The sequence below is a fragment of the Macrosteles quadrilineatus genome, unplaced genomic scaffold (assembly GCF_028750875.1).
Source record: "Macrosteles quadrilineatus isolate MER2022 unplaced genomic scaffold, UCM_ALF_1.0 Scaffold_1__1_contigs__length_201487025, whole genome shotgun sequence".
Classification (NCBI taxonomy): Eukaryota; Metazoa; Arthropoda; class Insecta; order Hemiptera; family Cicadellidae; genus Macrosteles; species Macrosteles quadrilineatus.
This window is the reverse complement of record NW_026542594.1, coordinates 42,589,592-42,603,641: the sequence shown is the minus strand read 5'-3', so window position 1 is coordinate 42,603,641 and position 14,050 is coordinate 42,589,592. Positions and strand designations below refer to the sequence as shown.

Genomic DNA, 14,050 nt, shown 5'->3' with positions numbered 1-14,050 from the left:
AATGCATAAAAAACTTGGCCATAATCTTTCGAATGATATGCTATTCAATATTATTATTGATATAAATAAACCAGTGAGAAATTAGCAATAAACTACAACAAAACACGGTTTACAGATTTTGTTTTTGCACAGTTTTACTGTTAATAATAACTAGGTAGCGTTCGCAGAGGCATTCACAAAATTGAGCGGAGTCATCAAGGGTTCATATTATATTGTTTTTGTCATACTGCAGTAAAAACATTCGTTTTTAATGCATGCGTTGCGAGTGTAAAGTAGCATTTTTACTCTTTAGGGAGTAAAAATCGTTTTTAGCCTCTGTCGAGTAAAAATCAGCTGTTGTCAACTCAGTTGTAAATTTTGATTGTAAACGATTGCATGTATGGAAAATATGTATAGATTCGTGCTTCGTAATCATTTTAACCTACAGTCTACAGTCTCTTCCCGTAGCATTTTAGCATTGCAGATACATTAATCCATTCCCACACTCAACACTGCTCACCTTTACTACTTCCTTCACCACCCCCTACGTCGTGGACCTGTTCCCCTCTCTTACCATAGCATTTTAGGATTGCAGATACATTACATACAGATACATGTAATTGCCAAAGACAGTTCCCACTTTCTGCACTGCTAGCCTTGCTACTTTCTCCACCATTTCCTACGTCACAGACCTGTTTCCTTCCCTTCTCATAGCATTTAAGTATTACAGATACATTTATCTAACTGCCCAAACGGTGCCACCAAACTGCAGTGCCAGCCTTTACTACTTCCTTCACCCCTTCCTACGTCGTGGGGCCTGTTTCCTTCCCTTCTCAAAGCCTTTTAGGATTGAAAATATACATTAATCTAACTGCCACAGACGGTTCTCACGCTATGCTCATACTTTACTACTTCCTAAGCCACTTCCTACGTCGTGGACCTGTATTCATAACTTACCATAGCAATTTAGTATTTTAGATACGTTAATCTAATGCCACAAACATTCCCCACACTCCGCACTGCTAGCATTTAATACTTCTTTCACCATTTCCTATGTCATGGGCATGCTTCCATCCCTTCTAATAGCATTTCAGCATTGCAGATACATTAATCTAAATGCTACAAACAGTTTCCAGTTCCCATACTCCACACACTGCTCGCCTTACTACTCCCCTCACCTCTGCCTACATCGCGGACCTGTTTCCCTCTCTTCCCATAGCATTTTAAGATTGTAGATACCTTAATCTAATCGTCATAAACAGTTCCCACACTCCGGACAGCTCGCCTTGACTACTTCCTTCACCACTTCCTACGACTCGGACCTGTTTTCTTCCATTCCCATAGCATTTTAGGATTGCAGATAATTTAATCTAATCGTCATAAACATTTCCCACTCTGAGGCCTGCTCGCCTTTACTACTTCCTTCACCACTCCCTACGTCTAAGACCTGTTTTCCTCCCTTCCCATAGCATATAAGGATTGCAGATCCCTTAATCTAATCATCATGAACAGTTCCTACACTCCGGACTGCTCGCATTTCCTACTTCCTTCACCACTTCCTACGTCTCGGACCTGTTCCCTCCCTTCCCTTGGCAATATTGGATTGCAAATACCTTAATCTATTGGTCATAAACAGATCCCACACTCCGAACAACTTGCCTTGACTGTTTCCTTCACCACTTCCTACATCGCGGACCTGTTTTCCTCCCTTCCCATTGCATTTTAGGATTGCAGATACCTACCTTAATCTAATCGTCATAAAAGGTTTCCACACTCCGAACAGCTCGCCTTGACTACTTCCTTCACCACTTCCTACGTCGCGGACCTGTTTTCCTCCCTTCCAAAGCATTTAAGGATTGCAGATACCTTAATCTAATCATCATGAACAGTTTCCACAGTCCAGACTGCTTGCCTGTACTACTTTCATCACCACTTCCTACTTCATGGACCTGTTTTCCTCCTTTCCCATAGCATCATAGGATTGCAAATTCCTTAATCTAATGGTCATAAACAGATCTCACACCCCGAATAGCTCGCCTTTACTACTTCCTTCACCACTTCCTACGTCGTGGACCTGTTTCCTTTCCTTCCAATATCATTTTAGGATTGCAGATACCTTAATCTAATCGTCATGAACAGTTTCCACACTCCGAACAGCTCGCCTTGACTACCTTTACCACTTCCTACGTCACAGACCCGTTTCCCTCCTTCCCCTTAGCATTATTGGATTGCAAATACCTTAATCTATTGGTCATAAACAGATCCCACACTCCTGACAACTCGCCTTTACTACTTCCTTCGCCACTTCCTACGTCACGGACCTGTTTCCCTCCCTTCCCATAGCATTTTAGGATTGCAGATACCTTAATCTAATCGTCATAAAAAGTTCCCACACTCTGGACTGCTCGCCTTTAGCCTACTCCTTCACCACTTCCTACGTCACGGAACTGTTTCCCTCCCTTTCCATAGCATTTTAGGATTGCAGATACCTTAATCTAATCGTCATAAACAGTTCCCACACTCCGGACAGCTCACCTTGACTACTTCCTTCACCACTTCCTACGTCACGGACCTGTTTCCCTCCCTTCCCTTAGCATTATTGGATTGCAAATGACTTAATCTATTGGTCATAAACAGATCCCACACTCCGAACAACTCGCCTTTACTACTTCCTTCGCCACTTCCTACGTCACGGACCTGTTTCCCTCCCTTCCCATAGCATTTTAGGATTGCATATACCTTAATCTAATCGTCATAAAAAGTTTACAAACTCCGGACTGCTCGCCTTTAGCCAACTCCTTCACCACTTCCTACGTCACGGAACTGTTTCCCTCCCTTTCCATAGCATTTTAGGATTGCAGATACCTTAATCTAATCGTCATAAACAGTTTCCACACTCCGGACAGCTCACCTTGACTACTTCCTTCACCACTTCCTACGTCTTGGACCTGTTTTCCTCCCTTCCCATAGCATTTTAGGATTGCAGGTACCTGAATCTAATGGTCATAAACAGATCCCACACCCCGAACAGCTCACCTTTACTACTTCCTTCACCACTTCCTACGTCGCGGACCTTTTTCCTTCCCTTCCAATAGCATTTTAGGATTGCAGATACCTTAATCTAATCGTCATAAACAGTTTCCACACTCCGGACAGCTCACATTGACTACTTCCTTCATCACTTCCTACGTCGCGGACCTGTTTTCTTCCCTTCCCATAGCATTTTAGGATTGCAGATACCTGAATCTATTGGTCATAAACAGTTTCCACACTCCAGACTGCTCACCTTTACTACTTCCTTCACCTCTTCCTACGTCACGGACCTCAAGCTAGTGTCGTCATTTGATTATATTTATGATCCATACCGTTTCTGTTCTTATATCTGTGGAATAATGCTATCCGATATTTCTTTATCTACTGCATTCAAAAGTCAACAGCTGATCATATGTCTTTGTTTTTGTTTATGTGTCAAATACTGCTTCCATAAGGATTACATTGAAACTTTGTGAGACCCAGTGGGGCGGATTCCTGAGAGACTTTTTTAACGCAATATAGATGTTGGCACTCACCGATATGGTCTTTATCACTATGCAAAATTTGAAAATGATTGATTCAGCCGTCTAGGAGGAGTTTGCGTATTACGAAATGCATAAGAGTCGACGTATAAGAGCTTCGCTCGCTCCGCTCAATTACTATATTCATCATGTTGGCATATTCGTGATTGGTAAAAGGCTCCATAGTTTAATAAATGTTGAAAAACTCTTAATTGACTTGGAAAGAAAAAGTTGAAACATATTAGTTAAGTTTTTATTACATAAATTGTGGAGCAAAGTCTAATAAAATAAGAAAAACACAAAATCCCCTATTACAGCCAAACAGTTGAAAATCGGACATGGGTTTATAGGAACTTTTTTGTTCCTTTTAGTGAGTAGAACCTACTGGCGAAGTTAACACGGTCAGTAGAAACTCACCCTGTATACAGGGTGTCCATAAAAAACGTTTCAGGGCTTTGGGAAATGAATCCTCATACTAAAAGGAAGAAAAAAGTTTATGTGAAGGTATGTCCAAAAATGCATATTTATCCAGTTATCCGCCATTTCGTTTTGTATACAAAAATATTTTTATCCGTGAAGTTTTTTATTTGATGATTATGAAATTTGGTAACCATGCTAACATACAAAAGACCTATAATAGAAAAAATAATAAAGTTGTTCCGATTGTTAATTTTAAAATGGCGACAGTTTTAATCTTTCTAACTTAAACTACTTGAAAACGACTAATTCTATGAAAAATGTCAAGGATACTTTTTTTTAGCATTTTCAATTAATTCCCTATCAAATGATGCCAAGATCAAAAAGATCGGACAAAAGATAACTGAAATATAAAATTTGTTGTGTAAAAATAAGGCAAAGTTAGTCGGGGAACCCTTAATTTTGCCATATTTTTATACAAAAGACGTTATATTTCAGTTATCTTTTGTCCGATCGTTTTGATCTTGGTATCATTAGATAGGGAATTAAAAATGCAAAAAAGAAGTTTTCTTGACATTTTTATATAGAATTAGCCGTTTTTGAGTTATTTAAGTTAGAAAAATTCAAACTGCCGCCATTTTAAAATTTACAATCAGAACAACTTTATTATTTTTTTCTATTATAGGTCTTGTTTATGTTAACATGGTTACTAAATTTCATAATCATCAAATGAAAAACTTTACAGATAAAAATATTTTTGTATAAAAAAACAAAATGGCGGATAACTCGGTAAATATGCATTTTTGGACATACCTTCACATAAACTTTTTTCTTCCTTTTAGTATTAGGATTCATTTCCCAAAGTCCTGAAACGTTTTTTATGGACACCCTGTATTTTATTTTGAACAGATGGTGTTTTTTGGCCTCTAGGGACCTCAAAACGAAAAAGGAAATCGGTCCCGGGTCCAGGTCTTACCATGAGTGCTACGGTAATAGCTTATTCCCTATATGGGAAATTCGCTAAAAAGAAGGCTTGATCTAAAATTTCAAACATGAATGATCTTTTCCATAATCTTGCAAAAATGCTCCCCAGAGTTACTAAAGGTTTAAAATGTCAGTAGCATATTTGATGTATGATGGTAGGTTTTGAACCAAAGGCTGAAGAAGGTAATCTAATACATTGTGAAGTACTTTTCCTGGGGGGGGGGGGGTAATATAGTAAAAACTTTGCACAAATAGCTCAGGTAGGGTCTATTCGGCCCTCGGCTACTTAAGTCCAATGCACCACTCTAATATGCCCAAGCTGACAATCAAACAGTAGTTCACTCAAAACACAATTATTCAAAATAAGAATCAAGTACAAGTACAGTAACTAATAACCAAACAACTCACTTTCAACAACTTACATCAAGCTAAAACTAAATACCATTTTTACTATTGATAACTAGAGAACCCGTGCTCAATGAGCCGCATAGTATGAAACATAACGTTGAGGAAAACATTATGCTTAAGTTCGAGTAATTCTAGTTACATCTTAAACTAATTTTAAATATCTCTATTTGCGTCGTCAAGGTTCAGCTACATTTTTTTCTGTTCTCAGTTTTAACTGATAACTTCTTTAATGAATGCTAAACGCTCTGCTTCAACTCGAGTTAACATGTTGCAACGTTGCAACAAAGTTTTTCCAGCATTGAGAATTTAAGAAAACTGTTGCTTTAGGTACTGATAACCTGTGTTAAGTAATTTAAGTTGGGTCACTTTATTTCTTTGATTTGAGACATCCCCCTAAACCAATGAATTTTCTCCGTAGAGAATCCTGAAAAGTGGTGTGATATCAACCATTTCATGTGCTCCATTTTTTACCTACATTTTTTACCCACAAACTCTAAGTTACCAACTGGACAGCCATAATCTGCTTTGAATATGCTAAAGCAGCAACACCATTTAAGTTGGTTAACATATTTTAACGTGGTGTCTGTTGTCTGTCAGTCACAGTATATGCCCTGCATCAGAACATTCTCACGTTGTTCAGTGGAGTTTCTCTTAATACCTATCTCAACGTTTTGAAAGTATGGATTTATTTGTTGAAATAGGTTGGATAACTCTTGTAGCTATAAGATTTGGATAGCAATTTTTATTTTCTCTTTTTGAACAGTGTATATTATTTGCCTCTCCTGAATCATAAAAATAAACTTAACCGTAACTACTCGATCGTTGCTGTAATACCTTTAATACCTGCTGCGACGTCGTTGACCAGAATTTCTGGATAGACTGTGTCAAGGATGAACTAAAAATAATATTTACACTATTTACAATACTTTTGGCAAGATGGCGTTGAGCCTATACTCGATGGAACGCATCAAAATACTCGTCAACTGAGTACAGTGGTCGGTCGACTAGCCAGGCTTTAACTTTCTTTTTAAAAGCGGACGGTTCACAAGACTTAAATCTTTTGGGGAGATTGTTGTACATCTTCAGAGCCCTAATGCGGAAAAAGATTTGCGTTTTGGACAGCCTGCAGTAAGGTATGTGGAGCTGGTCTCTGTTACGAAGGTTGTGGGAGTGGTGGAATTCCCTTGTTGTGAGCTGATCTAAGTTATCCCTCACATAACAGAGGCTAAACAGTACATACTGGCTGAAGATAGTAAGGATTTTTAGGCTTCTGAAGATAGGCCTACAGTGCTCACTGTCACTCTTCGATGTAATGATCCGAACCGCCTTCTTTTGAAGGAGAAGAATATCTTCACACCTTGCAGCGTGTCCCCAAAGCAGGAGTCCATAGGAGAGGTGGGAATGAAACAAGCCGTGATAGACAGTGGTCAGGTATTGCCTCGTCAACAGGGGTTTAAGTCTGCGGAGTAGATGGACGACTCGAGAGAGCTTCGTACAGATACTGTCCACATGGCCACTCCAGCTAATTTTTTTTATCTATTACGAATCCCAGCAGCTTCACCTCTGTTAATATGTCAGCGTTTGTACGACTGAGACTGCACTCAATCTCTTGGGTTTTTTCTCGGTTGAGGCTCAATCCGTTTTGTTGGAACCAAGTCTTTGCCAACTCAAAAACTTCTGCGGCCTTTTAAAACTGGAGTAGATCCTCTGGCAACAATTGTTGTGTCGTCAGCAAACATTAGACGCTTCCAATGGCACTATGGTCATTTATCATGATTAAAAAGAGGACAGGGCCCAATACTGAGCCCTGCGGGACACCATGCTCAACTAATCCAGGTGAAGAGTTAGCTCCAGATATCGACAGCACTTGTCTACGGTCACTGAGATACAACCTGAAGGCATAAAATACACTGCCACGGATCCCAACGTTTTCTAATTTTTGTAGTAGCATCTTATGGTTGACGGTGTCAAAGGCTTTGCTGAGATCTGCAAGGACCAAAGCAGCAGAGGCCTTATCCTCAAATGTATCTAGGACCTCCCCTATCAGCTCAGAGACAGCTGAGATAGTCGAGCGACCACGCCTGAACCCATGCTGGGAACTTGCAAGTAGAGAGTTGCGCTCCAAGTAGTCCACTAGTTGCCTCTTCATAACAGTCTCGAACACCTTTGCAATAACTGGAATTACTGAGATGGGCCTATAACTGCTGATAGATGCTGGATCACCCTTCTTAAAGACCGGGAATGTTCTTGACACCTTCAGTGAATTGGGAAAGACTCCGCTCTGTAAACATTTTATTAGTTTTTGCTAGAGGTATGGCTATTACTTCTGATACATATTTCAAGATGGTGACAGTCATTCCATGCACATCAGGGCTGTGGGAGTTTTTAAAGTTGTTACATTTTCATAACTTCATCGGGTGTCACACTGCCCCATCTCGTGAACGTACTGACAGTTGGGCTAGACAAGTTAGGAGAGAGCATAGGCACAGAGTCATCGGTCGGAGAGTCCAAAGATTTAACAATTCTATCAACCTCACCAAGGAGGAAAGCATTAAATTCGTCAGGGCTAGCTGCACATTTCATATCTGGCTTACGTTTCTAGACCTGGTTCACTAGGCTCCAAGCCGCCTTGCATGAATTTTTCGCTGTACTTATTGCAGCCATATTCGCTTCCTTTTTAGCCAGATCTACCTGGACTCTATAGAGCCTTTTGGCCCTGAGATAGAGGGTGTGGAACCTAGTTTTTTCAATTGTGCAAACACATGTCCTGTATCTATCATGGAGTGAAATCATTAACTTCCTCAAGTCTGCCAGTTCATCAGTATACCAGGACTTATCACTGTATCTCGGTTTACTTTTACATGCCATCAGTCTGGTGTTACTAGCTCATACATTTTTTACAGGGAAAACATTATCAAAGATGTACCTAAATATGTCAAAAATGAGAGTAAGAATGAATGAAAGAGAACTTTTATCACCTTTAGAAAGGGTTTTAATAACTTGAAAAATATTACATTGAATTATAATGGAATTGTTTACAAACACAACAAAACAATAATAAAGAATTGAAGACACATGTTTTTTTTACTACATTCTTCCTCCCTAATGTTAATGAACGTAGTCATCTATATATTAATACGCAAGCAGTTTTCTTTTCACAGTCATAACTCGATAACGGTTTGACGGATTTTAATGTTTGAGGTGTCAAACTAAAGGCATTTTCGCGTAGATGTGCAAATACGTCTCATAATATTTAGAAAGGGCACCACTTAAGTACATTTAAGGGCTAAAGTTTGGAAGGCGGCGCTATCTGTTGACATTTGATCAAACTTATTTCCCTTTGTTTACAAATAACATATGGACGTAGTTTGAAATAGTTTTTAAGGTTAACCACAGACTGCAGGACTCAAAACTTCCAGAGCAAAGGTGGAATTTATATTTTGTTTCAATCCGTTAACTAAGTCTGGTTCATAATGAAGAGTTAGACAACAAAGTGTTTAAGAATCTATAATATTAAAACGAAACATGGTATTTCACGATTCTGAATCAACCACTTGACGGATTTTCATGATTTTTGTGTTGAAAGAAAGATAATTTTGAGAACTGGGGAATGTTGAAGCCATAATTTTAATTTAGGGTCCCAGTTTTTTTAGAAATTAAGTTTTAATTTTCAAAAAGTCTATCAGCCAACGGACGAGTTAAAGTCGTTTTAGTGGTGGTTTAACTAACAGCTGGTTTCTAACTGTCATTGAAATGTTTATGTTACAAGTTGTTTGTATACAAAAATATTGATCCAGAGTTTGCCTACACACTATTTCACTTTAAAATGCAGTTTATTACCTACCGTAAAAGATCTATGTTATCATGAGATTGTGTAATTTCGAACTAAACATTTTAAACGTATAATCAAGTTTTGTCATACATGCAATCCGTCTAAGTATAAGTGCTTAATCCTTTAAGATATAAGTGGTTTACGTGTTGACACATCTTTTTCTAGATGTTTGAATATAAGTATGACTGCATACAGTACACATTTTATTCGTAATGAAAATATCAACCGGTGTAGTAGGCCTCCAGAAAACTGACCAGTAAGCTGCAGGGTGTCAGTAGAAACCAAAATCGATTCATACCATATCATAACTATCCCAGTAGTACTGTATGATTCAGAAACTTGATAAAGGGGTACATTCCAAAAGTAGACCAAAAGGCTCGGATCTCGGATGGGCTGGGTAGGCTTTGCATGGCGGAGAGAAGATACTTCAACTTTTAAAAGTGTATTCCAAAGAGTACTGCAAGGTAGACGACCACTTGGAAGACCAAGTAATGAAAGACATCTTCAGACTGGTATCTTCCTGTCTTCCTGTCATCCAGAAATGGCAGGGGATAGAAGAGCCAGAAGGCCAGGATCATTTTAGAGGTTTCAGTGGCCAAGGTGATAAAATAAGGTACGGTAAGTGATAGTAGGCCCATGCAGTGGATGGTGGTATGTAGCTACTGTTTGCATCAACCTCTCAATTGAACATTTTATGGGTACATAGTGGTAGTACCACCGTTGTGATAGTCCAATCTCGGACAAATGAACGTTAAATGTTTACATTGTAGTGGCTTACATATTTTTAAGCAAGAAAAGACTGGCTGAGACAGTTAAGTTTGTACTCTTTGTTGCCATAAATGACAGGTTCGTTTACCTCATTTGTGCAATTCACCACAATAAACTTCGGGTTCTTATTGGAAACTCCCAATCTGAAAATAGGACTGTGAGACTTATATCCAGAAATTATTTGGATAAAATTCGTCAATTCAGTTCTGCCTTTACCATGGTCAGCTCCAAAGGTCATTAAGATGAGAAAGTTCCACAGGGGATCTAAAATTTTAAGATCCGTGACACGTTTTACCACCGAGTGGGTCCTCTAATTCCTCAAGAAGGTGATGATCCTGAATACGCACAGATATATAAGTAAGTACGACAATGTCACTAGAACCCAAAGGAGAACTAAGCACAAAAATATGCATTGAAAAATATGCGGGAAATAGGGTCACAGTTCCAACCCATTTGAAAATCTTTGAAGACTATGGCAGACATTATGTAGGGACGAGAGCTCCGAGGAGTCAAGTGAGATTCTTATGTACATAATAAGAGACAGAAGAAGTGTCTTCCATCGCTACAATGATGCTACCTGTGTAGATTTCGCAGCAATTTTTAAAGCTGAAAACAAAGCACCACCTGGCCAAATAAATCGTATAGTTTTTTCCAACACTAATAATGTTAAACATGTATCCATTATAGATCTGTCATTAGATCTACTTGCTTACCCTCTTATGTTCCCAACTGGAGACTTGGGTTGGGGCCCCTAATTTAAATATGCCTAAAACAGAACACATCAAAGAAATAATTTAACAACGCTAGAATAAGAGTAGCGATGGTTGGTGTCAAGAGAGGAATTGAGCTACATTAGGCCAAAAGCTCAATTTACAGTGTGTGGTTGACATCTACGTGCTCATAGATGCTTGCTGACTACCCAATTTACAGCCTTGAGGAGTTTACGGCCCGTGCAAGACCCCATTTACGATTGGACTAAAAATCTTATAATGTAAATAAAATAAAGAAGAAAAAAAAATTGTATTGACACCATTCTGTACTTGATGCTCACGAATAAAGTACTCTGTATTCTGTATTCTGTATTTTGTATTCTGCATAGAGTGCACCTGCCTACTATACATAAGAGATAACCAAAGCAGAGTGAATGTATGAGAGTGAATGTAAATTTAAATATTGTAGATTGCTTTTATATTTTTTTACATCATAACATTTTTATATTTCTATAATCAGTCATATAAATTATTTTAGAGTGACTCTTTGATTAAGGTCTTGCTGATTATGTTTTATGTTTATTTTTTTTATACAATTTTCAGTTTTGCTCGATTTTGAGCAACAGGTTATCTAGTTTAAATAATTAGGAGGTCTTCTACTTCTGAAACTTCTTCTTGGATATGTGTTATCGTTCTCTCCTCTAGAAGCTTCTTGTCTAGGTTGTAAATTCTCAGCAGTAGTATTCATTTCATCTTTTTGATTCTGTGTTGATGATGGACTAGGAAAGTATTCAGGTTCAGGTTGAGAAGTGGGTAATAGAGTATTTTCATCACTCTCAAAATCGGTTTGCTCTATGTCGGTTTGGTACTCACCAACCGGAGCAAGATGACGTGTAGACACGGTAGTTTGTCTTCCATCAGGCAACTTAACATGAGCATACTCGGCATTCCCGTGAAGAAGTTGGACCTCTTCAACAAGTGGCTCATACTTGGACGTACGATTGAATTTCTTCAAGTAGACAGGGCCGGAATTGAGAAGCCATGAAGGAGCTGAAACACCATTGTTCCCAGATCTACGTGGATGTAAGAACATACGCTCGTGAGGAGTTTGATTTGTGGCTGTGCAAAGTAATGATCTCACTGAGCTGAGGGCATCCTCTAAAACTGTCTCCCATTGGTTTATTTCTAAGTTAAGTGATTTCAATGCCAGTTCAATTGTTTTCAATAGAATGCCGTTATACCTTTCAACTTGCCCATTACATGCTGGATTGTACTCAGTGGTTCTACTAGTTGAGATTCCAAGTGAGTTCAAGTAGCTTTTTAAGTCTTGGCTCAGAAATAATGTTCCTCTGTCCCAATGTATGTAACTAGGAACCCCAAAAGTAGAAAATAATGTTTTTAGTTTCGACTTAACTGTTGACGATGACATGTCTGAACACGGGAAAGCGATGATGAAGGAACGGGCCTTTGAAATCGATATAGCACACACATTGCAGGAGTTTGTTATTCGTCTGATTTCATCAATCGAGTAGGGCAAGTTCTTAATCCGAACCCAGTGGTACAAACGTGTCACACCTGGGTGACATAGATTGGCATGTAAATCAATAAACAGTTTTTCTTGATTTTGGATTGAAGAACATACTCTAGTCAAGGCATCTGCAGCCATATTATCTTTACCGGGTCTGTATACAATATCATAATGAAAGCACGACAATTCCAGTTTCCACCTCATTATCTTTTCATTTTTACTTTCTCCCCCTATACCATAGTATATGGAGAAAGTATTGTTTTCGTAAAAATTTTAGAGTTTGAGTTTTGAGTGGATATACTCGTTTTGGGTCCCCCTGGACCCAAAAAAGTGGTTTTCAAAGTGATGTCTGTGTGTCTGAGACAAATCTTTTGACACCTTAAAAGTTTAAATTGGTCCACAACTAAGGGAGGAGTTGTGTTAACAAAAAATGGTTTCACGTTTTATATATATATATATAATATATATACAGATAGATAGATATATTGAACTACTAAGAGTGTGATTAATAAAATACCTTCCAAGCACTTAAGTAAATATATTTGATATCCGGTACTATGCTATCCAAGCTACCGAGATAAAGTGCCGGAACTATACAAAGTATGTTAAACTAAGCTATAATCATCAACCTCCACCACATAACTGGCCTATCTGTATCATAAAACAAAAGTAACTAGTAACTATCAAATATCTCATTTTTACTTGAAATTACCCCCCCCCCCTTACACCAAAGCACTCAAAATTGTGTGGCTTTATACCAAACAATAACTACAAGGTAGTATATTTAATCGTAGGAGGGCAGTGCTATCTTAGAAAGCTAATTCGGAGAGCGGGTCTCTTTGTGGGTGACACACTATACAGAAAATGTGGCTTCAGGGATAGACTGCTGGTCATCTACTCTTTGACTGTAAAAAACTATAGTAAGTGAAGGCTGATTCCTTTGGTTAGCACACTAAGGGACAAACAATTCTCAGGAAGATCTAATTAAAAATCAAGGGAATCTGCAAGTTCATCAGGCTTGCAGATATTTGGTTAAATTTACAGAGTCTTTCAGGGGATTGCAAAAACCCAAAGTGGCTGACACTAATCAGACTAAGTTTGCCCGATGATGATGATGATGATGATGATGATACCCAACAATATGACAATATTGAACCATTTGGGAAAAATTTACTATGAATGTTGAGTTAATGCCGTATTGCACCATACTAACAGTAGTAATTTCAGGAAAATAAATTTTATCATAATTTTGTAGCTTAGTTGGTGACTTTTTGTAGGTCCGTCTACCCCCAGTGAAGCTCTAGATCTACTAGATCCTCCGTCCTACCTGACAGGCCTAGCCGAGGAGCAACGCCGAGATGATGCTATATCTGCTCTCCTCAACCGAGCGACCACAGCACAGGACTAGCCCGAACCTTTCCCCAACTCATGTTGGATCTTCTCTGAGTGAACTTACCTTAAACTAGGGGGTTTGTCTTGCTGAATATTTTAGATTAGCTATGATCTAAGAAGTGGAATTTGTCCGGATGTTTAGTTTAGTGTTTTGTACTCTACACAAACTGTTTTAGTCTCTAAACATGTTACACTTGTTAAAAAATAATCTTAAAGATTCAAAACATTAGTGTTTGTTGAACATTTTTTAAATTTCCTTTGTGTAGAAAAATATATTTTAATTTCATAAGAGATTACCGAGTTTGAGCCGTTATATACTCAAACTGTATTCCTCCAGAAAATTATTAGTGTCTAACAAATCTAAGCCAAATTAGGTATGTACATGACTTAGTATAATGCGGTTGTAGACATTATGATTCTGAAAGTATGTGTTTTATAAAAATAAAAAAGGTTACAATAGTGGATACCTGCAGAGTGC

General features: G+C 38.4%; 1 protein-coding gene across 5 annotated transcripts in view; it reads left to right on the top strand.

The window, feature by feature from the left end:
* Positions 1-13,801, top strand: part of LOC128982838 (deoxynucleotidyltransferase terminal-interacting protein 1) — a 141,982-nt gene extending 128,181 nt beyond the window's left edge. For all 5 annotated transcript variants that reach the window (XM_054401873.1, XM_054401874.1, XM_054401872.1 and 2 more), the window contains one exon: positions 13,458-13,801. In XM_054401873.1, the coding sequence (XP_054257848.1) occupies positions 13,458-13,588 (131 nt within the window). In that variant the 3' untranslated portion in view covers positions 13,589-13,801. The remainder of the gene's footprint in view (positions 1-13,457) is intronic.
* Positions 13,802-14,050: the final 249 nt, after the last annotated feature.